The sequence below is a fragment of the Bos mutus genome, chromosome 4 (assembly GCF_027580195.1).
Source record: "Bos mutus isolate GX-2022 chromosome 4, NWIPB_WYAK_1.1, whole genome shotgun sequence".
Lineage (NCBI taxonomy): Eukaryota > Metazoa > Chordata > Mammalia > Artiodactyla > Bovidae > Bos > Bos mutus.
In genome coordinates, this window is record NC_091620.1 from 73776574 (window position 1) to 73801626 (window position 25053).

General features: G+C 37.1%; 1 protein-coding gene across 1 annotated transcript in view; it reads left to right on the forward strand.

Moving 5' to 3' along the window:
• The window catches only part of ORC5 (origin recognition complex subunit 5), a 100704-nt gene extending 85124 nt beyond the window's left edge, over nt 1-15580 (forward strand). Inside the window, exons 13-14 of the mRNA XM_005901449.2 lie at nt 6437-6549; nt 14783-15580. Of these exons, the coding sequence (XP_005901511.1) occupies nt 6437-6549; nt 14783-14828 (159 nt within the window). The 3' untranslated portion in view covers nt 14829-15580. The remainder of the gene's footprint in view (nt 1-6436; nt 6550-14782) is intronic.
• Nucleotides 15581-25053: the final 9473 nt, after the last annotated feature.

Below are 25053 nucleotides of genomic sequence, written 5' to 3' on the forward strand. Positions count from 1 at the left end.
CTGATCTCCTTCAGAATGGACTGGTTGGATCTCCTTGCAGTCCAAGGGACTCTCAAGAGTCTTCTCCAACACCACAGTTCAAAAGCATCAATTCTTTGGTGCTCAGCCTTCTTCACAGTCCAACTCTCATATCCATACATGACCACAGGAAAAACCATAGCCTTGACTAGATGGACCTTTGTTGGCAAAGTAATGTCTCTGCTTTTCAATATGCTGTCTAGGTTGGTCATATCTTTGCTTCCAAGGAGTAAGTGTCTTTTAATTTCATGGCTGCAGTCACCATCTGCAGTGATTTTGGAGCCCAAAAAAATAAAGTCTGACACTGTTTCCACTGTGTGTATTAGCATCTCCTAAATCAGACCCCATCCGTCTTCCCCTGCCAAATTGAGCAATCATCTTACTAATATTTTGGAAATACCTTTTGACTGCTACATCTTAAAGTGGTACTGTATCCTTTGTACAATTTATGTGATTAATGTATCCATGGAATCTTGGTAGAACTGATTCAAGGGACTGTCTGTTTCAATGTAATTGCCTTTGATAATTAACCATAACTAATACAGTAAAAGTAATGAAACAGTGAGATAACCTGAAAATATTCTTGAAATTCTAACTTAACTAGATTAGAGACAGATTTTTTGTTTATGAAAAAATGGAAGAGTAAATTTAGCCTATAATTTGGATTAGAGTTGAATTAAATATGTGAGAGTATTTCAATCACAGGAAAGTAGAAGTTATAAGAAATAATATAAGGAAATGCCAGTGGGAGAGTAAAATGTGAGTAATGTTTTCTATATTAAAGGAAAAAGAAGTACTAAAGAAGCCTATTTTATTAATAAAGGGAGATTAATATTTCAAATGTTAAAGGGTTTAAAAGACATTTTAAAAGGGATTCAAATACCTATTACTAACCTACTTTAGCAGATGAATCCTTTGTAAAAAAAAAAAATAGAAAGGAATGAAGTTAATGAATATATTTTGCCATAGGAGATAATATTAACTCTTCTATATAGCCTCCCATTTATTACTATTTCAGACCCACTTTCTCATTATTATTCCTACCTGTTTCTAAACTGGAAACGATAATGAGTTTGTCTTAACTTTCAGCAATACTCACTTTCCCCGAAAGATCCCATTATTCCTTGACTGCTCGTCCTGTTTTGCGTCTCGTCCCTTCATAGTAAGGGTCTCATGACACTCATCTTGTGAGAGGTGGGAGCTTCGTGACTGCATTTTGTCATTACTAAGTGTGCCTTTCTTTAAATCTCTTTTTAATTCTCTTGTCTGTGTTAATATACCTTCGTTGTTTTAGTTTGCTTCATGTTTCTCATTCTGTCCTTTAACTGTTAACCTTCCCATATTCTTCTATTTTGTTGTATCTGTCCTAAAGAGTATATAGTTGGATTTATTTTTCAGTCACTTAATCTTTGACTTTTATTTGCAACATTTAGTTAACTTTTAGTATAATTTCTAATGTAATTTTGTTTATATCTTATCTTGTTTTATTCTATTTGTCTTGCCTACCTTTTGTTTCTTTTTCTTAGTTTTAGATTTTTATAATTCAGATTTCCTTACTTCTGTTCTCTTAGTTGTTGCAATAAATATTATAGCATTTATACTTATCAAAGTCAAAATTCAGTGATTTACCATCATATTTACCAGTTTCTTCATTCCTTCTTGAATTTCAGACCTTCCAACTTGTATTCCTTTATTTTCACCTGGAGGTAAATTTTAGGAATTTCTTTAAGTGAGTAGGAATATTTTGATAGCACACCGTTGTTTTTAGTTTAGAAATGTGCCTTTTATTTCATCCTCAGTTTTAAGAGATTGGTTTTTGGGGGCATACATTTCTGAGTTAACAATTACTTTTTTCAGTATGTTAAAAATATAGTTCCACTATTTTATATCTTTCATTGTTGTTCTTAAGACAGTTGTCTGTTCAATTGCTAGTCCTGTAAAGATAATCAGTTTTTCCTTTTCTAGCTACTTTTAAGAGCTTTTTATCTTTGATATTCTGTACTTACTGTGACATATCTAGGTATTGATTTCTTTTTATTTCCCCTGTTGAATTTATTTAGCTCTTCAGTTCTATGATATGGTGTTCTTCATCTTTTTGAATGAATTTTCATCCATCATCCATTATCTTTTCATCCATTATCATTATCTTCTGCCCCTTTTTTCTGTCTCTTTTCCTTCCAGAAATTTGATTAGAAATATGTTAGATTTTCTCATTTTGTCTTTTCTAGTCTCTTTAGTTTGCATTCTGTATCATTTTTTCAGAACTACCAATGTATTCCTTAATTTTCCCTACATCTGGGTCTGATATGCCACATAATTTTTAATTATATTTTTCATGCAGTTTTTTGTCGATTCATTTTTTTTATCCACTTCATTTCCTGTTGAAACTGACACATTGAGCATTTTTTCCAAAGGGATGAATATATGTGGCCCATTATTTTTCTTGATCTGTTCAGAAGTATTTTTTTTAATTGAAATATAGTTGATTCATAATGTTATGTTAGTTTCAGGTATACAACATGGCAATTTTATATTTTTTTAGATTGTTCTCCAATTAAAGTTATTACAAAAAATTGGCTATATTTCTTATGCTGTGCAATAATCCTTGTAGTTTATTTATTTTATTCCCAGTAGGTTTTACCTTTTCATTCCCTCCTCTTGTCTCATCCCACCTTCCCTCTCTCCACTCATAATTGATAGTTTGTTGTGAATGTTTATAAAATCTCATACAGATATATATATTTTTAATATTTATTTATTTTTGGCTGCACTGGGTCTTTGTGGCTGCCAGGGAGCTTTCCATAGTTGTGGCAAGTGGGGCTGGTCTCTAGTTGTGGTGCGTGGCCTTCTCATTGTGGCGGCTTCTCTTGTTGAGGAGCCTGGGCTCTAGGGCACACAGGCTTTAGTAGTTGCTGTGCATGGGTTCAGTAGTTGCAGCTTACAGGCTTAACTGCGCTGTGGCATGTGGGATCTTCCTGGACCAGAGACTGAACTGGTGTCCCTTTCATTGCAAAGTGGATTCTTAATCAGTAGACTACCAGGGAAGCCCTCATATAGATGTTTTTAACCTTAGGTAGTTTTATCTTTTATTTTCTAAATAAATTAAGCATGGCATATAATTCAGAAAGCTATAGGAAATATATGAAACAGTTTTCAAATAAAATACAGTGAGTTTTAAGTAAACTATTGGATTATTAGAAAAGAAACCTATTTGTTAAATTTGAGATTGAAAAGTGCTAGTAGTAATAATATAAATAGTAGCTCATATTGAATATTACGTTTCAGGCACTGTGTTAAGTTGCCTTATCAGATCAGATCAGTCGCTCAGTCGTGTCCAACTCTTTGCGACCCCATGAATCGAAGCACGCCAGGCCTCCCTGTCTATCACCAGCTCCCGGAGTTCACTGAGACTCATGTCCATCGAGTCAGTGATGCCATCCAGCCATCTCATCCTCTGTCGTCCCCTTCTCCTCTTGCCCCCAATCCCTCCCAGCATCAGAGTCTTTTCCAATGAGTCAACTCTTCGCATGAGGTGGCCAAAGTACTGGAGTTTCAGCCTTAGCATCATTCCTTCCAAAGAAATCCCAGGGCTGATCGCCTTCAGAATGGACTGGTTGGATCTCCTTGCAGTCCAAGGGACTCTCAAGAGTCTTCTCCAATAGCACAGTTCAAAAGCATCAATTCTTCGGCGCTCAGCCTTCTTCACAGTCCAATTCTCACATCCATACGTGACCACGGGAAAAACCATAGCCTTGACTAGACGGACCTTTGTTGGCAAAGTAATGTCTCTGCTTTTGAATATGATAGATGACCTCATTTAATGGGCACAATACTATTTCATACATTTTTAACAACCAACTTAATTTTTTTGTTTCATTTAACTCTTAAACTAGGTAAATGTGAGCTCTTTTATAAAAATGTTGAGTAACTTAACATTTTTTATCTGTTCATCAACTTTATTCATATGTACCTTTTAAATACTACTAAGAAAATCATTAATGGAATGACAACTGGATAACTATAACTTCCACAATGAGCAGGCACTTACAGTGCATACCAGGTTTCTGATTTAATGGTCAGGGAGCCCTTAGTCCTGTTGTTGGAGACATACTGACTTGTCTGTTCCCTTGAACACTCCCTTTTTCACAGATCATCCTCATTCTTTTAACACATTCTTTATTCAGGTAAGATTATAATACAACTTATTAGAAGTTAGCTCTTTCAGCTATGATCACAGTTTAGCCATTCTTTTCATAAGTTTTAGAATTGTAGTTAGGAGACCTAAATCCTAGTCAAGTAAGTTTCTGCCATTATGTAGTCATTATCACTTTGGATAAGTCACTGAACATTTTGGTATATACATTGCTAAATTATCTGAATCTAGCAATTTTTCAGTGTGAGAGTTTGACAAACTTTTTCCAGTAAGGGGCCTATATAGTAAATATTTTAGGCTTTGCAGTCCAAGAGACAAAAATGGAAGATACTATTATGGTATAAGTACTTGTATATAAGTAAGAGAGAAAACTCTTGTCTCATTCCACTTGCTGGCCTGTCATAGGTGATCCCATTTTTGGGCATGGTTTGTACTCAGTTACCATCAGCTCAAGACATTCTTGGAACAAAGAGGGAAGGGAACTGGCCGGCAGAATAGGAAGAGTGACCACTTGTGGTTAGTTTCATTCTTTGTCACAGTGGCTTTCATGTCCCTGTGTACTCTTCTTTCCCTCTGGAGAATCTAGCTTTCTTATCAAATTTCAAAGAATTGCTAGTATACAGACTGCATTCTGTGATATTCCCCTCTTAAAAGTCAAAAATGCTAGAGAAACTTTATGAGTTGGAAATTAAAGAATTCTAAAATAGCTTGGAGCCAAAAGAAAAAAATCAAAGTGGAAACTGGAGTATAAAACTATTTCCAGGATAGTAGAGTAAACCAGTGGAATGAAAAAATAGTATAATTCAGTTCAATGAAAGGCAATAAAGGAATGAGAAAGACACAGAGAAAAAATAGAAAAGTTGACACAGTAGTAGAAACAAAATTTTAGAATATCTTTTCAGTGAAGGGAAATAGAGTATATATTCCACTCAAAAGGTAAAGCTTGTTAGACTGGCCTATAAAAAATATCCCTCTGCATATTATTTATGTGAGAGCTGTTTAAAGTTAAGAAAATATAAAACTTGTAAGTTTTTATTGAAAAAATGCTTTGTATTTGCTAAATATAGTCTTTTCTGTATATAAAATACTGTGGTATCTACCCATCTGTTGGTTTTTAAAAATTGTTAATATTGACAGCTGACTGAACACTGCATAACAGTTCCCCCTTTTAAATTGCAATAGTAGAGTCTGTGTAGTATAATAGAGTGAGCATGAACTCTAGGTTTGAATTCTTACTAAGCCACCTGTCAGTTCTGGGGTCTGAGGAAAGTTACTTAACATCTCTAAGAATCATTTATAGAATGAGTATAATAGCATCCACCTTGTAGGGTTATGAGGCATAAATGAGATGCTGTGTATAGAGTACATGGTACCAAGCAAATCACTACTGCTGTTATTGTTTTTATCATTCAGAATGTTTACTGCATCTCAAGGTATTGATCACAGATTAAGTGAACATTTTTTTTTTTATTCCTAAGGCACATGATAAGTATTATAGATACTGTCACCAGCAGTTACAGATCACCAAGTCTCCTGATCTTCCTTCTTACCATTGTTGGCTTCTTTTTCTGTTGGCCTTCAGGAGATGAGGGGGAAAAAAAAATTGGGAAAAGAAAATAGGCTACTCAAAGAATTCCAGCTCTTGGGTCAGCTTTGTTTCTTGGATTTCGGAGCACTTAATATTTCTGTCAGCGTTGTGCACGTGAAATTATTTTGGATTTTGGATTTTTGACTTGTCAAAATGCACTTTTGCCATTGTTAATCTCCCTGCTGTTTTCCTGACTGCCTAATTGAGGATCAGTTTAAAAGCAAGACTAAGTCTAGATCTGAAGGATGTATTTCTTATCTAACCAGCTACTCAACTCTGAAAAAGGCCCACTTTCACATTTTAACTGCTCGATTCTCAAGGGAGTGCAGATTTGATATTCTGAGGTATTTGGATAGAAAGTTCATAAAATTTTTATGGAGAGAAGGAATGTCCTTTGTTTATAGTTTTTAAAGGTTAGCAGTCATATGTGTGTCGTTAGTTGAAATAAATTTATCTCTAGTGGAGTCCTTAAAGGTTGATCATTAGTTTGATTAACTAGGACATTAAGCATATGTACAAATTTGTTTATACAAATTTCAAAGTGGTCATATTTGCAGATGCTCTTGTGAATTCTGTTACATATTGTTATCAAAGTAACTATAAAATGTTTCAGAAACAAGGACATCATGCAATCTGGTTAAACCATTTTCTCATAAAAATACTTTTCTTATTTTTAGATTACCTCTTTAGTGACCCTTCAGCTGTTAACCCTGGTTGGCCATGACGATCAACTTGATGAACCAAAATACAAATGCACAGTGTCTCTAGACTTCATCAGAGCTATTGCTAGGTAAGCATAGAATAATCATTAATGGTCTTGAATTATGTAAATGATATACTAAGTATAAAAATTAATCTTCTTCCTAATGTAATGTCATCAGTCATTTAAGCAAGAGAAGATCATTTAAATGCCGAGAATGACTATTTCACTGTAGAATGAACCCTCTCATCAGATTTACAAATGACAAAATTCAGAGAATTAGTTAACATATGGCAAAAATCAGGATTCTGAGAGTCTGAGACAGACTGGAATAGTGGTCCTATAGTAGCAAGGTAGGATTTAATGGGCAGCTGACTACAGATAACTTGTATATACTATAGTGTATGTGTGTTTGTGTTAGTTGCCAAGTCCTGTCCAACTCTTTGTGATGCCATGGACTGTATAGCCCACCAGGCTCTTCTCTCCCTGGAATTTTCCAGGCAAGAATACTGGGTTGCCATTTCCTTCTCCAGGGGCTCTTCCTGACCCAGGGGTTGAATCTGTGTCTCCTTCATTGGCAGATGAATTCTTTACCACTGAGCTACCTGGGAAGCCTGCCAATTATCTCTAGTAGTAGCTTCTTACTTTCTCAAACTCCTACCTCTCAGGATTGGATGCTCTTTAAGTGTTATCCTTTCTTTTTGTTGCCACTTCTAGATAGTTATTTTCTCCCCAATTTCTTGCAAAAATTTGAATTTCTTTGAGACTCTTACAGTCTGGCTCTATTTCCCTCTTTTTCTAATTGATTATCTTCTACCAGCCTCACAGCCATTCCACCACATGTATTGAAAAGTAGAATATGTGGTTTACAGGTTTCTTTTCGATCTAGATTCTGATTCTTGAGTGTATTCAAACCACAAGTCCTAACATCTGTGTTCACTTTGTTCAGCAGTTACTGCTTCAGAGAACAAAATTGAAACTGAGTTGAGAACTCCTTTCACTACCTACATATGTGCCCGTCTTCTGTCTTTCCTTGATCAGTAGATTGGGGTTCCTTCTCCTATGTCAAATGGGCTCTTCCACTTCTGCTCTGAATTCCATCTCCTCCCTTTTTCCAGCATCTTTCCCAGCCCTCAGACTATGTATTCTCAGTGGCACCCAACAGGATTGACTACTCTATCTCTTTTAAAACTCTTCTCCTAGAGTGCATGATTTTAATCTTGTGATTTTCATCTTTATTCCTTGGCTGTTTCTTCTCAAGCTCATTTGTCAGCTTATCCTACCCACTGACCTTTACATTTAGTTGTTCCTTGAGGCTTGGCTCTTTTCATATTTTTTTTCCTAGACTATTTTTACTTTACTCCTGACTTCAACAACTATCCATGTGCTAATCATACTCCCCAGTTTTTTAGAGGCCAGACCTTTTTTCTAGTATTCTTGACTTTTGGATATTTCCCACCTGTATCAATATATTTCCAAAACTGAACTCAGGAATTCCCCCTTCTTCTGCTTGCCAACAAAAAAGGAATGATGCTGCTTTATTTCAGTGTTCCCTGGTTCAGTGATTAGCACTGCAGTCTGTCATGTTGCACAGGCCTAAAACCTGGTAGTCACTAGTGACATTTGTCATCCCCCTACTCCCAGTATCCAAGCATTAGTCTTTCTGAGCCTGTCAAGTTCCTCCTATGTTCTCAATTCATTGACTTTTGTCCTTTGTACCATTAATGCTCTAGACCAAGCCCCTGTTATCTCTTCTCTGGTAACCTTCTAATTGGTTTTCTGTCTACTCTTATTCTCTTATAATTTGTTGTCCACACTATTGCCAGAGTGATCTAGTAAAAATTTAATGTCACCCTTCTACTTAAAAGTCTTCAATAATTTCCTGTAACTCTTAGGATAAAAAACCAAAATGTTTAAAATAACTTTCAAGGCCCCAGTGACTTGGGCTCAGCCTTTGTGCCCAGCCATACCTATCACATACATCTTCTCCTGTAGATATTTATACTTTGACCACTTTGGGTTTTTTTTTTTTTTTTTTCAGTTCTTCACATTCACCATTCATTGCATATGCAACACTTTTCAAATCCTCTATCCAGCTAACTGCTACATAACCTTTAGATTTCAGTTCTATCCTCAAGCATACTATGACCTCCCGTTGTCCATGCCCTCCACCCTACTCCCACACACTATTCACAGTTTATCCAGGTCCCCTTATCTTCTGAGACTTACCATTATTTTATTTAAATAATTCATTCAATAATTAGAACTCATTTTTCTTCTTACAGTATAAGCCCATGAAGAGCAAAGCAGAGACTGTGTCAATCACTAACTTACTCAAACCTTCTCAGAGGGTGGGAAGAATTGAGAGTAGCACTGAAACGTATGCATTACCATGTGTAAAATTAGATAGCTGGTGGAAATTTCCTGTATGACACGGAGTTCAAGTCCAATGCTCTGTGACAACTAGGAAGGGTGGGATGTAGTGGGAGGTGGAAGAGAGGTTGAAGAGGAAGGGGACATGTGTATATCTATAGCTGATTCATGATGATATATGGCAGAAACCAACATAATATTGTAAAGCAATTATTCTCCAATTAAAAATAAATAATTTTAAAAATTGTGAGGTTACTTAAAATTGTAATTTTAAAAGATAAAACACAGGAAAGTACTCATGATACAAACTTAAGTGGTTAAAACATTAATACAGAAAGTTGTATATCCAAGAAAGGCAGAAAAACCTAAGGCAAGGGAATAATGGTCAAATTGTTGGTTACTGCCAAGAAATCAGGCAGAGTCTGTCTAATGGTAAAGCTATCATTTGTGACTTTAACAAGAACACTTTCAGGGATACAGTGGGGTACAAGTTAGAATATAGTGCATTAAGTGGTATTTGTGAGTAAGTTGATGCCACACATGCAAAGAATTCTTTTTATTCACTTAAGATTTATTGTGATGTTGATTATGATCACTATACTAGGCTTTGGGGAGGTAGCAAGATGTATAACAGATCTGTATCCTGCCCTCATGTACCTATTTTCTAGACTATTTTTGCTATAAAGAGGAATAGAGGATTGTTATCTACTAAACAGCTTGTGGGGGCATGAGTAGCTTATTATTTTTAAAGATATGAGCATATTTAAATGCTGATAGGAAAGAACTTGTAGGGAAGAAGAGTTAATGATACAAAAGAGAGGTGACTAATTTAAAGTCCTTGAAAAGATATATATAACATGGGATTTAGAAACTTGAGTTAAAGAAATAGCCCTAAATGAGAGAGGGGACTCCTTTTTCATTATACAAGAGGATAAGGTGGTTTCAGATGGAACTGAATTTAGAGATCTGTTGGCAAGAAGTTGAAGGAGCATTGACCTGAGGCCTTCTATTTTCTGTGTAAAGGTAAAGGCAAGAGACTTAAGGACAGAAGTACAACGGTTTGAGACAAATATGGATATTTGAAATAGCTGCCACGGAGAATGGAGGAAAGTGCTAGCAAGGAGAGCAACTTGCTGAGAGTGTTGAGGGCCCAGTCGAGGTTCCCGGCCTTGAATTTACAGTGGCACCAATCTGTAAAACTTGTGATCTTCTCCAGCAGCATTCCATGTGCTGGGTACTGGGACAGCAAAAGGGTGCAATTGAAATCACATAGGATTGGGGTTTTTCCAGGTGAATTTAGTGGATGCTAGCAAATGAATGCTTGAGGTGACAAACCATGGAGTCTAAGCCTAGAAGGGAAGAAAGGAAGTAAAGCATGTGGAGGGCTAACAGTTCAGTGCCTGGCACTTAATAGTAATTATTTGTAGATGAGGAAAAGGCAAAGAAAGGTTTGTACACTGATTGTTTCCAGGTGTTCTAGGTCATTTAAAGGAGATTGGGATCAGGGTGGAATGTCTGAATTTATGTTTTTTAGAAGTAGAACATTTCTGAGTGTGATCATGAGAGTAGAAAAGGTCATTTGAGGTAAAAGGGACAAGTGCAATGAAGACACTAAAGCTGAGGCAGATCTTGGAATAGAGAGGAAACTGAATTGGATGCTGCATTATTCACCAAGAGGTGGTGACAGGGGGAAAAAGGGTGTTAGTGGAATGGTTTGAGTCTCACAGGAGCAGAGCCTTTTGCACAAGGACAGCAGCCTCACATGACAGAACTGCCTGGACGATAGTAGAGTCAGTCTAACCTCATTGGAAAGAGCTAAAGACGAGACTCGATCCCTTAGTGGGAGCCAACTTTCAGTTAAGCCTGGTTGAGAAAAGAAAACCATTCAAGGAAGAGGTAGAGGACATAAAGGACCTTCTTGACCAAGGAACTGTGAAAGATTTGGACACAGAAGCAGTAGGAGACTGGTTCTAGAAAGGAGCACAGAATATGGAGGTAGAGTATGGAAGAACACAGATGAAAACATGCTTAATAAGCATTGTACTTGAATTGTTCTTAATGTTAACGGTAGTTGAAGTTTCTGATTTCTTTCCCTCCACAGTCTAGGAAGACAGTGCAAAATAACTTAATATTGCAACTTAAAGTTGTGTGATTGCAAATTCTCTGAAAAACCAAACTAAGAAAGAAAAACTGCCTCCATAAGTAAAAGGAAATAAAATAGTACCCCAAGAGAAAAAAGTATGTCAATGTAGTGAAAGCATCAACAACGTGAAATAAAAGGATAAATAAAAGGCAAAATTATCCTTCAGTTCAGTCGCTCAGTCTTGTCAGACTCTTTGTGACCCCATGAATTGCAGCACGCCAGGCTTCCCTGTCCATCACCAACTCCCGGAGTTCACTCAAATTCACGTCCATCAAGTCGGTGATGCCATCCAGCCATCTGATCCTCTGTCGTCCCCTTCTCCTCCTGCCCCCAATCCCTCCCAGCATCAGAGTCTTTTCCAATGAGTCAACTCTTTGCATGAGGTGGCCAAAGTACTGGAGTTTCAGCTTTAGCATCAGTCCTTCCAAAGAACACCTAGGACTGATCTCCTTTAGGATGGACTGGTTGGATCTCCTTGCAGTCCAAGGGACTCTCAAGAGTCTTTTCCAACACCACAGTTAAAAGCATCAATTCTTTGGCGCTCAGCTTTCTTTATAGTCCAACTCTCACATCCATACATGACCACTGGAAAAACCATAGCCTTGACTAGACGGACCTTTTTTGGCAAAGTAATGTCTCTGTTTTTGAATATGCTATCTAGGTTGGTCATAACTTTGCTTCCAAGGAGTAAGCGTCTTTTAATTTCATGGCTGCAGTCACCATCTGCAGTGATTTTGGAGCCCAGAAAAATAAAGTCTGACACTGTTTCCACTGTTCCCCCATCTATTTCCCATGAAGTGATGGGACCAGATGCCATGATCTTCGTTTTCTGAGTGTTGAGCTTTAAGCCAACTTTTTCACTCTCCTCTTTCACTTTCATCAAGAGGCTTTTTAGTTCCTCTTTGCTTTCTGCCATAAGGCTGGTGTCATCTGCATATCTGAGGTTATTGATATTTCTTCCAGCAATCTTGATTACAGCTTGTGCTTCTTCCAGCCCAGCGTTTCTCATGATGTACTCTGCATAGAAGTTAAATAAGCAGGGTGACAATATACAGCCTTGATGTACTCCTTTTCCTATTTGGAACCAGTCTGTTGTTCCATGTCCAATTCTAATTGTTGCTTCCTGGCCTGCATATAGGTTTCTCAAGAGGCAGGTCAGGTGGTCTGGTTTTCCCATCTCTTTCCTTAGATAGTCAAACTCCTTAGATACATATGCCACGTAATTAACTTATAAGTAGTCTAAATTCTGATTTAAGAATTACTCCTAGGCAGAATGCCACAAACACTATTTTTGTTTATCCTATTTCTTTCTAGATGCTTACTTTAGAAAATAATTTACTTGTGTTCAGTGAGAGAATCTTCTATAGTGTTTAAAAACTATCTTTGGAATGTGTGCCCAGTTTTAATGTTGCCCTTGCAGTTACTTTATAAAATTCTGCTGTCTTAAAATGACACATGTGGGAATCAGTTGGTAAGTTACCTGTTTATATTGGAGGATGGAGGGATGATAGGAAAAAGTAGTTATCATCTTGGGAGTAAATGTTTCTTAGAGGGATGATCTTACATACTCAATTCCCAATTAATTTAGCTTTTTTTTTTTTTTTTTAGTCCAAAAGCTTTAACTGTATGATTCAGTTTGCTTTAGTACTTCCCACTGGCAAAGCAGAGAAATAGGATGTCATGAACCTTTTACAGATGCTTACTGTTTTTAAGTCAGTCCAATCGTTCTATAAAGAAAAATTTATTGCACAAACTGTGCTTCAGTGTTAAACAAATGGATTATTAGATAAGATGGAGTTCTGCCACTAACAAATCACAGTATTTTCATTTGTTTTAATTCTAGTACTAGTCTGTTATACAAACATTTCTCTTTACCTATCACAGCATAGTTGCAATTCTCTGTTCTCCTTACCTCTCATACTATTGTAGTTATGGCTTCATATGGATCATTTTGTATGGCTTTGTGATAGTCTTATCATGTAATGCCTTCTAGTCCTATAGTATTGCAACTTTGTTTTAATCATAGCTTCTTTAAACTTTTCTTTTCTATTCAGTGGGGAAAAAAATAATAAATCCAAAAGACAATAAAACTTAATATTAAGTTCAATTTACTCTGTCACTTTAGGTTTATAACCTTAGGACCCAAAGTCATTGTAGGGAAGTATGCCTGGAGAGATGTACGAATCCAACTGTCCTTTTTGCCTATGATTAAAAATAGCCTACTGTGTCTTTTGTCTTCTAAGACCCCCCTAAAAAAGATGTTTCCAACCAATCATGAAAAATCTTTTCATGATTTTTTAAAAGGTAATTTTTAGTGGTACATTGTTACTAGTAAATTTGGGGAGTTCTGTAATGGGCTTCCCTGGGGGCTCAGACAGTAAAGAATCTGCCTGCACTGACCCAGGTTCAGTCCCTTGGTCAGGCAGATGCCCTGGAGAAGAAAATGACAACACACTCCAGTATTCTTGCCTGGAGAATTCATGGACAGAGGAGCCTGGCAGGCTACAGTCTTTGGGGTCGCAAAGAGTTGGATACGACTGAGCGAATAACACCACTAACACGTAGTCGAATGAAAGGAAAGCACATAAAAATAAATAGCTTTATGATATAGTAACAATACCTTTTGTGACATTATGCCTAAGATAAGTTGGTTTCTTTTTTTTTTTTTTTAGAAAGTATTTTTAGTTGTTTTAGTACCCCCAGTGATAACAGGATTGTTTTGGCAGTGTTTTTATGCAATTTGGAAAGTTTTGGTATTCTTCAGAGAGGCACTCTTGTAGTGAAACAATTAAAGTACTCTTCATTCCATCATTAGGTGCCACAAAGCCATAGCATCTCATTTGAGCTATTTTTAAATGTTTTTGCATAAGTAGTATCTATAGTTCCCTATTCCTGATTTTTAAAAAAATTTGATATGTCAGTCATTTGCTTAGAAACTTTTTTAGAAAGTGTATTACAAAGTGATGGACAAAAACATCAATTAATGATGGTTTAATAAATAAGAGCATGCAAATTAGTGAATCTTTAAAAGGCTGTTCTCATATGGATGATTATTTTTGCAGAATTGAATACTTTAAGGCTTTAATTTTATACTTATTGCTAGATCATTATATCTAATTATTTTGACCATTTATTCAAATAATAAACCTCCAAGTCTGAATATCTATAGTGAAGAATGAATTTAGAGAAAGGAAAATAATTATATGTCTCTGTCTTCTGCTATTTTATTCTGCCTGCCGTCAGAGCACAAAAATATACATTCACATCGTCTGTTTGTTGTATCGTATTCTTGGATCATACAGATTTAGTTGCAATACACACACAGGTCAGCCAGTGTAAAAAGACTGAAAAGAATGAAAACTACAAATGAGGACAGATGAGCTATGCATTATGTAATGATAAAACAGGTGTTTGGGGAGATAAACAATGTTCAAAAGCAAAGGAGATTTAAATACTGCTGCATCTGTAATTGCTTTATTCTGGTTATTAGACAAAAAGAAAATAGCTTTCAAATGAAATCCAAACTTGCTGTGCTATAATTGAAATATATGAATGTTGGGTAGTTCTGACTTCATTTACTTTTGTTAGAAAAGCAAACTTTATGCATGGGAGGGAAACTTTTTAAAGAAACTATTCCTAGTGACATTAAAAAACAATGTTAATTCTGTCATGATGCTTTTGACAGTATCATAGGGTTGTTTAGCATTAGTTGTGAATTATTTGGCATGTGCTTCTCAGAATCATACATACAAAGCTGAGCAATCTAGGGGGTGAGGATGCTAACATACTATCTATTTTTGTTTATAGGACGGTGAACTTTGACATAATAAAATACTTGTATGATTTCTTGTGAAAACAAGCTTCAAAGCCATATGGACACTGTGACAATGACTAAGCCAAACTGTGTTCATCCAACTACTCAGCTGGCCTGGGAGAGGAGTTCTTTGGCTCCATTGGATTTGTCCAGACAGGTGCTGGCCCAGCATGGAATCTGATGAAAATACTCTGATTGGTCTGGGTGAATGTGAGCAGAAGACTATTTACCAGGGACCCTGGAGTATTTGGAAAGAACGTGTTAATTATAAACAGCAGGGTCTGAGCACAATCTGTTCTATTCTTAATGATGTTATCTTAACACTGAAATTGCCTGAAACCCATTTACTTAGGACTGCATTTTGCTCTGTGAACTATCCCCTGCGCTTTGAACGTGCCAGCAGCCCTTGTATATAAGCCCAGTCTTTTCACTTCCTCTCCACAGGAGCCTCTGCAGTTGCTTGCCAAAGCAGATTTTCCTAAGGCCACCACTTTAAAAGATCATAGTTGCAAAATATAATAAGTAGAAGTTTTTTGTTATTTTAAGATCCAAGTTTATATATGTCTATCTTTCACCCTGATTTTCTCAAAAGGCAAGGTAGTTTGATCACATAGGGCAGCTTTCCACCTCTAAGCCTCCTTGATAACTGCAGTATACTTAGGTGAGATTTATCTAGTCACTCTGGCAATAAACTACTCAACATAGCTTTTTAATCTGCATAATGGTTTTCTTTCCTTTTTTTAATCACTGACCTTTAATAGTTACCCAATAAAAGTTTTCCTGTTACATTATTTATGAACCTGGGGTCTGATTTTCTTACCTACTTTTGAAGTTTTCTGTTAGCACTTAAATGCTTGAAAATTATTTTGAACAGATTTAAAGTGCTTAATTACAGAGCCTAGTTTAAATTTCAGTCGCATTTTATACTTTCCTTCTTTTTTTGGAAAAAATATTCTCACAATAGTCACCTCCAAATAGCAATAGGAAGCCTGTTAATGTAGTGACTGACACTTTCTGGATCAAAGAAAACAAAGAATTGTCTACTTGCATTTATTTATAGGTACTGAATGGGGGGAAGGAATGAAATTATTCTTTGTCTCCCTATATAAGATAAAAGATAGCAAGGAGCACCCTCGCCCTCTGTCTCTTGTCTCACGGAAGATGGTAAAATTTTGTGTTCTACAAGATATTTGGAGAAGCCAGGGCCAGGAAAAAACCATGTGCATTGCAAATTCATTGCAAATGCACTTAGAAATCTGTGTATCATTCAAGTAGAAGGCAGTTTGAGTAGCTGATTCAAGGAAGAGCAATGCCACTTGAGGGAATTTTCATCCCCTTTATAATTTGCCATCAAGTGGCAAGTCTACTGTGCAGCCTTCTTGGAAAGCTTGGGATCAGTGAGCATTTTGAGGGAAAAACTCTGGAATTTGAGGGGGGAAAGAGTTTGTCAAATAGGGGACTGGGGAAGACAAAAAGGAGGCAAGCGTTCCTGTATGTGACTCTCTGTGCCTCCTCATGCAGGCCACCTGTCCCCTGCCCAGCACCTTGCTCATCTTGCACTGCCCGACACTGCTACCAGCCCTGTGTGTGGCTTCCCTGCAGAACACCTTGTAACCAGATTTTCCCTGCCTCTGACTGGGCCATCAGAACTTCTATGTTTTGTAATTTACTTCCTAATGGCTTGCTAAATGACTCACTAATTTGATTAATTTATTTAAACAAAGACTAACAGAGCTTAATATGGATATTAGCATTTTAACAAGGGTCATCTGCAGATGAATTTTCTAATTGGAAGATATAAATCTCCAATTAAAGGGGAGAATCTAATGATGAGAATTATGCTGGCTAGTGGGCCAGATACTTAAGAGAGAACGTGCTTAAGTTATTCTCAGCATTTATTGTACCTAAATCTAAAAATGATTTAGGAAGTAGAAAAATGAAGTTACCAAGCTGTGGGATTTCAGATTGTTTATACAGTAGTTACCCCCCATTTAAAAAATGTCTTCTTTCCATTACTGTGACTCAGATATATATGGTTAGGGGGAAACCTTACTCCCCTTATTACTTTCCAGTTTCAATCCCTAAATTTGTCTTCATTGCCGAAGCAGTTCTTTTTCAGTAATTCTGGAAGGGATCCTGATCCAGCAGGCCTCTTTTCATTAAGGCCTAAAAAGTCAAAAAGGTGTCAAGTGTCTAGGGCAGCAGTTGAGACTTGGGGCTCTGGAATCAGATACCAGCTATATCTCTAGGAGTTATATGACATTAGGCTGATTATTGAATCTCTCTGTGCCTCACCTACAGTGAGGTACACCTACAACTTCTCTCTTGGAGTTGTTTAGAGAATTAATAATTAAGTTGATATATCTAAGATGGTAGATCTCAACTGGAGGGAGTTTTGTCTACCAGAGAATATTTAGCAATTTCTGGAGACATTTTTGACGTGACAGTTGGGTGTGTGGTGGGGCTGTGTAGAGACCTGGGATGCTCCTGGAAATAGAGAACAAGCACTGACATTTTGTCTTTTTTGATAATAGCCATGCTAACAGATGGAGAAGGCAATGGCACCCCACTCCAGTACTCTTGCCTGGAGAATCCCATGGATAGAGGAGCCTGGTGGGCTGCAGTCCATGGGGTCGCTAAGAGTCGGACACGACTGAGCGACTTCACTTTCACTTCTCACTTTCATGCATTGGAGAAGGAAATGGGAACCCACTCCAGTGTTCTTGCCTGGAGAATCCCAGGGATGGGGGAGCCTGGTGGACTACCGTCTATGGGGTTGCACAGAGTCAGACACGACTGAAGCGACTTAGCAGCAGCAGCAGCAGCAGCATGCTAACAGATGTGAGGTGATATCTGATTGTGGATTTGATTTGTATTTCCCTGATGATTAGTGATATTGAGCACCTTTTCATGTACCGTTTGGCTGTTTGTATGTCCTCTTTGAAAAAATGTTCAGGTCCTTTGTTCATTTAAATTTGATTATTTGTTTTGTTTTGTTTTTGCTTTTGAGTTTTTAGAGTTCTTTCTATCTTCTAGATACAAGTCTTTTTTTTTTTTTGGCCATTGTGGATATGGTTTCAGACAGGTTCCTCCATCAACTGAGAACCTGAATTTTCTGGACTATATCAGACTCAAAGACACCACCAGCCATTCTCAAAACAGTGTTGGCTAGCAGGTGTCAGCTGCAACCTGAGATCTCAAGGTCTTCCCGTAAAACTAGGCAACCATTTTGGGCCCCAACCAATCTTCTAAATACAAGTCTTTTATCAGATATGTGATTTTCAGTTATTTGCTTCTAGTCTGTAACTTGCATTTTTATTTTCACAGTGTCTTTTGTAGAACAGAAGGTTTTAGTTTTGATGAAGTCTGATTTATCAATTTTTTTTGGTATGAAATATGGTTTCGGAATTGTAGTTAAAAAAATCTTTGCTTAACAAAGGTCACAAAGACCATCCTAAAGGCCCACATCAGAATTATCTGATCCAAATTTCAGTAATGCCAAGATTGAGAAACCCTGGTCTAGGTAAGGTAACTGGCACACCATAATTGCTCAATAAATGTTACCTATTGTCACTGTCCTGAAATATTTGTGGCCTAGAAAGGAGGTCAGTGATGGAATGCAGTAGCATCCCAACTAAGTAGAGAAGCGGCGCTCTCACCTGATCATATTTAGGAAACTTCGTGTTAAAACTTTTTAATTATTCAAATGGACACAGTACCTTGGATTTTTACTTTTGGAATTGAAGGATTCTAATTCACATGCAGGTTTCATTACTTATTTTTCAGGATCTTGTTGAATAGTCAAAAGCTGAACTGAGAATGATCAAATCAGAGAGCAGGTGACTGAGGAGTTACATTGTTTGCCCTCAAGGTGTGATGGCTGAACAATTAGTGGTATACTTCCAAGGGATTTAGTTAACCAGCAACTGTTTAATGTAATTAAGGTGGTCTGGAGCAAGGAAAGCTCAACATAAGAAGTCTCCTTTGTTCCTCCAAGGTATGCTCTACTCTGCTTGTACTATGCAAAGAAAAATAATGGACCAAATCCAGGGATAATGCATCTTACCACATCAAGTACTCAAAAGAGAGTCTCTAAAATAATAGATAAATGTAACCACTGCTCCATGTACATGATCAGGACTGTAATAGCATCCTCCACTTTTACCTGAAGTCTCACACTACTGTGTACCATAGTTGCATCTTACGCCTGTTTCCATGAGCAGAGACTTGGATTGGAGGTAATTAACTGGAGGTTGATATTGTTCAACTTCATCCCCTACATTTTGAAAGCTTCATCTCCTACAGTGTGACTGTCTATCATATGTAAAATAGTTTAGATAATTTTGCATGTAATTTCAGTCTGATGACACAATTTGCTTTCAGAAATGCTTAGATTTCTTAGAGCTCAAATCCTTCCTATCAAGATATCAACATTTCACTCAAATTGGCTTTTAAATACCCTGAAAGCACAGTTAGTGTTCATTTTCTAGCAGTGACACATTCATGAAGCACAGTTTGAGAAGTAGAAATTTGGTAGAGCAGAGAAAATTATAATCAGTTCATTCATTTAACTGCATGTTGATGCACAATAATGATGGGAATTTTAGGAGGCATTCAACTGTTTGAGTAAATAGTGGTAGCTTTGGCATGAGGAAAGAGCCTGGATTTTAGAGGCAGTAAAGATTTGCATGGAGTTTTGGATAAACCATAATCCACTTCATTGGCCTTTGAGGAAGTTGAAAGCCTTATTTAATGGCAGTTTCCATAAAATTTTTCAATATTCATAAAAAAAAATACTAAGTATCAGCTATGTGTAAGGCATTGTGTTGGGTGTAGAAGATACAGCAGTGGACAAAGACAAATTTCTGTCCTGAACAAGTGCTGTCAGCATTTGCAGAGCTGGTGTTTGAAATGGGAAATCCTAAGGGAAGAACTAGGTCTATGGGATGAGGAGGATCATGAGTTCAGTTTTGAACGTATGCCATTGAGGTGCTTGTCCAAGTGGAAATGTGAAGTAGGTAGCTGAATCTAGTTAGAGGTGCGAGTTGGCACCAATCATTAATTTTCGGGATCATCAAAATAGAGGTGAAAGGTGTTCTTGACATTGTGAGGGAGAAACCATTTTGAAATGAATTAAGAAGGTGTTCACAGCTATTGGTGTTCAGCTCACCACAAAACTACAAAATAATTTTATTTTTTCAAATAACAGTTCTCCACTATTCATATAAACCCCATTCCCTTCAGTATAAGAAATGGCAATAGGAGACCTGGGCTAAGTCCCTGCAGCCTAAAAGGAAAAACCAAACCCACTTAGTATCTTAGTTCTATGGAGAACATTAGATCCAAACAAATGCTTTCATCACTTTGGGCCAATTTTCATAATAATAGAGGCATTACACTGGCTCAGGTGTGCCTGAGAATTTCTGAACCCACTTTAGGTTGACTTCCTCTGGGAAAGAACATTCAGCCATCCTAGTTCATGGGACTCATCCAGCTGGGAATAAAGAGAGCAATAGAGGAGCAGAGATGCACTAACCCCAGAAGCATCCATGAGAAAGGACACTAAAATAGAAACCCCTGCTGTTTTCTACATCGGTCTTTATTTAATTGAAAAAAATAGACTAAAGTCATCAAGAAGGTGGAAAGACATGGGAAAAAGCCACCTGGCTTGTGGAGGGATAAAACAGACAGCTGTTACAAATGCCTCTCAGTGTAAAAACATAGTAATTAAGCTGAAGTGACCTACAGAGAAAGGAAATAGAGCTAAATAGTCAAAAATCTTAATTGTGATATTGTAACTGAACATTATGTGGGAGAAATAAAATGTACCAATAAAAAGACTTCTAAGATTACTAGACTAGGAGAGCTAACTCCCCAGTTTAGGTAAGATTAAATCTTTGGAACTGTTGAACAAAAGAGGGCACTGCCCACAGCTCCTGCTGCCTGGGCTGGTTGCCTGATTTTTTTAAGGATAAAAGTTCTGGGTTAAACTGAAACAAGAAAGAAGAGAACGGGAAAAGAGCCCTATGCCCATTTAAAGCAAAAACAATTTAGAATATGTTTTTTATAGTGCTGTTAAACATGATTTTAAAATCTGTTTTTAGTTATTATAAAAGGAGCAAGTTTACTCTGGAAATTTGGGGCAACTAGAAGAATTAAAAATCATCAGTTAACAATATCAGAGAGAGCCTCTGTAAGTACAAATTTTGGTATACTTTAGTTATTATATTGTTCTTGTAGTTTAAAGAAAAGTATAATTGTATCTTTTATATTTTTCAATAGAAGGACAGATCAGGTGGAAACTAATGGTTCTCACAGCCTGTGAATATGACTGGTAGAGCTTAAGATTGGTATTTAATCAAAAATGTTCGGATTAAAAAAAATTTTTTAATCAACAATTTAAAAAAATCACTTTTATAGCAGGTAGTTAAAATATGAAACTACATCAAACATAATGAAAAGCAATATATTTCAGAGATACAATATCAAAAACAAATTTTCAAATATTTGTGGCCAGTGTTTCCTTTAATAGAATTGCTTATTTAAAATGCTTGTCCTGATAATAAAATGGGGAAAAGAACAACAACAAAAGAAAAAACACCAAAGTGAGGGAAGAGAGAGAAAAGTTGAAGTATGGAAGGAGGAAGGAGGGCAGTAAAGTAGATGCTGACTTCTGGAAGTAAGAATCAAAAATGATTTGGAAAAAGGATGTTCCGTTATCTATTCCTAGATGACAAACCACCTCAGACTTAATAGCCTGAAAACAGCAATCTTTATTTTGATCATGAATCTGCAGTTTGAGCAGAGCGTGGCTCCATGCAGTGTCCTGTGGTGCAGTTTGAAACTGGAGGCGAATCACATGAAAGCCAGCTTCCTCACTTTTGTCTGGAGGGTGACACTGGCTGATGGCTCCTACCTGGAACACCTAAATGTGGTCTCTCCATGTGTTCTCTGCTCTTCTTCATGGCATAGTGATTAGGTTTCGAAAGTCACCATCCCAAGAGAAACTAGCAGATGCTGCATGTCCTTTCCTAATCAAGCCTCAGAAGTCTCATAGCATCACTTTTGCAGGATTGTGATTAAGGCAGCCATTAAGTCCTGCTTGTACTTAAAGGGAAGGGAATTATACCCATCTCTTGATAGAAGGAGTGTCAAAGAATTTGCAAGCATGCTTTTAAATTGCCACAAAGAACATAATAAGCTAAAAATTGAAATATTATAGATTGCAGATGGAGAGTATATTTTATGTCCTTTCAAAATCTGAATTAGTGTAACACACTATTGGTTGTACCCATATCCCCATCAAATATCTCTTCCCCATTCTTCCAAAGCACGGGAGCTCTGGCTGCAAAGGGGCCTATATGACTGGAGTATAGAAAGCAGAGGCAGTTGTGCTAGGAGATGGGATTAGAGAGGCAATGGTTGCCAGGTCATACGTAGCTTGAAGGGCACTGAAGGACCTTTGTTCTTATTCTGTATGAGATGGGGGAGAGTTTTGAGCAGAGGAGTCACATGATTTGGCTTAGTTTTTTGTTTGTTTGTTTCTTTTTTCAAAAAGGTGGACCCTATATTGAGATTAGAGTTGAAGCAAGAAAAGCAAAAGGATATTAAAATAATGTAAGTGAGAGATAATGGTGGCTCAGATAAGGGTGTTAGCAGTGGAAGTGGTGAGAAGTTGTCAAATTTAGAATATAATTTAAAAGAAATATCTAGAGGACTTGCTGATTAATTGGTGGGTGCCCGTGTTGAAAGAAAGAGGGATGATTCCGGGGGTTTTGACCTGACCATCTGGAAGCGTGGAGGAGAGATAAGATCAGGAGTTCAGGTGTAGACATAGTAAGTTAAAGATTTCTGTTAGGTGTCACGTTAGCGATGTCAAGGAGGCAGTTAGACAAGTCTGGGGCTTGGAGTAGAAGCCCAGGCTGGAGACATAAATTCTGGGGTTTTCAATATCTAAAGGGGAATGTATAAGGGAAATGTGTATGTGAAAGAATTATGATCATATATCCTGGGTCAAAAAACTACTTACTCAGAGTTCCAGCCCAGGAGCATTCAGAACCCCCCGCCCCATCCCTACCCCCCAGAAGATAAACCCCATCCCTGGGGAGTTGCTTCTAAACTGTAAGGAATCTTCGATCACATCTTTCCATGGGAAGATGGGATTCATGATATGACTGGAATTTTATTCTTTAAATACTGAAATAGCAAATACCAAGTTATTAACATTAATACTAAAATTTCAAATGATCTTTGCAGCATTAAAAAGAAAAAATTACAGGAAAGGAGTAAGTGGGTCATAGATTTAGGTAAAGCAATTTACACGATGCCCAGTCCAGACAAAATGACCTCTAAATATTGAGTTCACTGGTTGAATATGCTAATTAATTCCCAAAGCCCATTCTTTTAGAGCTGTTCTTACTATTAGGAATTTGTGTTCTTTCCATTTCAGAAGTAAAAAGTAATGAAAAGGCAATATGCTGCATTTCTTTAGTAAAATAAAAATTCCTTATGTCATTATGCTGAGTCATGTCCAACTCTGCAACCCTCTGGACTATAGCCCGTCAGGCTTCTCTGTCCATGGAATCTTCCAGGCAAGAATATTGGGGTGGGTTGCCATTTCTTTCTCCAGGGGAATCTTCCTGACCCAGGGATCAAACCTGCAGCTCCTACATTGGCAGGCGGATTCCTTACCAGCTGCACCACCTGGGAAGCCCTAAGTGTACAATATTGGTCACTTTTTTTCTTTGAAAATATCCATCTACCTTTTGTTGTTTTTTACCCTAATCATGATAAATGCACCACTGAATCAGGCTCAGTGGAGAACATGTTTGGAGTTGTGGCTACAGATGCTGGGTTGGTTTGCAGTGATTCTCCTTTAATTTCCATCATGAATGGTTCATTAGTGAAAGTTGAAGGAGACAGAACAGAGTAAAACTGACAGGCCTATCTAATGATTAAAACTCTTAACTGTGGCTGTATCATTACATTACAATAAATAAGCGCTACCTGATTAAGGAAGAAGAGGGCAAAAGCTCACGGGATTACTTGGACACATATTGCCATTTGATATAGAAATTTATTTTTATTTTTCTCTTTCTCTTTCACTCTCTTTTCACTTACTTTTCACTGGTAAAACTAAATGATTGTAATGGTGATAATTACCAGGTGAACATTTATGTGCTTGGCATCATGATAGACAATTCATATACATTATCTTTAATACCTATATAGTGTGTAGGAAAAAAATGTATTCAGTCCACAACTGACACTAGAATGCCCTCTGTCTCCAGTCCTATTACTACCAAGGTGATAGTTGACTGCGCATGCTGGGGGAAGGTGTGACTGTGTTCACACCAGATCCAGCTTCTCCCCCAAAGTAACTGGGCACGTGCAGACTGTATGGCTTTGTTCCCACACAAGGACACTCCTTCAAGACTACAATAGGTAACTGTTTCACCTAATTCCATAGAGACAGAGAAAGTTAAGCAAAATGAGAGTACAGAGGACTTTGTTTCTGGTGACAGAGCAAGAGAAAGCCCCTGAAAAAAAGAAACAGAAGTATACAACTTACCATATATCAAAGCATTAGTAATAAGAATGCCAAAGTGATTAAGAAAAGAAGAATGCAGTGAAAATTCTAACAGGGCACTATAAAATACATTTTTAAAAGTAACAGAGCTGAAGAATATAATAACTAAGATGAAAAACACATTAGAAGGAATTAACTATGCATTAGGTGATACAGAGAATGCATAAGTGATCCTGGAAAATACAATAATGGAAATCACTCAGAACAGCCAAAATGAAAACAGTATGGAAAATGAGAATGGCTGAAGGGATCTCTGGGACAACATCAAACACAGTAATATTTACATTATTGGGGTCCCAGAAGGGAAAGAAAGTGGTTGAATATATAGTTACTGAAATTATGGCTGAAAGCTTCCAACGCCTAAACAAGGAAACATATCTAGGTACAGGAAACACAGGAGTCCCAAACGAAATGAACCCACGCTCAAAAGACATCACAATTAAAATGATAAAAATTTAAAATAAAGAATTCTAAAGGCTGCAAGAGAAAAAGTGTTGTGTACAAGAATCCCCAAAAGGCTATCAGCTGATTTCTCTGATAGCTGGCAGGTCAGAAGGGAGTGACATGATATATCCAAAGTCCTGAAAGGGAAAAAGTCTGCAACCTAAAATATTCTATCCAGCAAGATTAGCATCTGGAATCAAAGGAGAGGTAAGAAACTTCTCAGACAAGCAA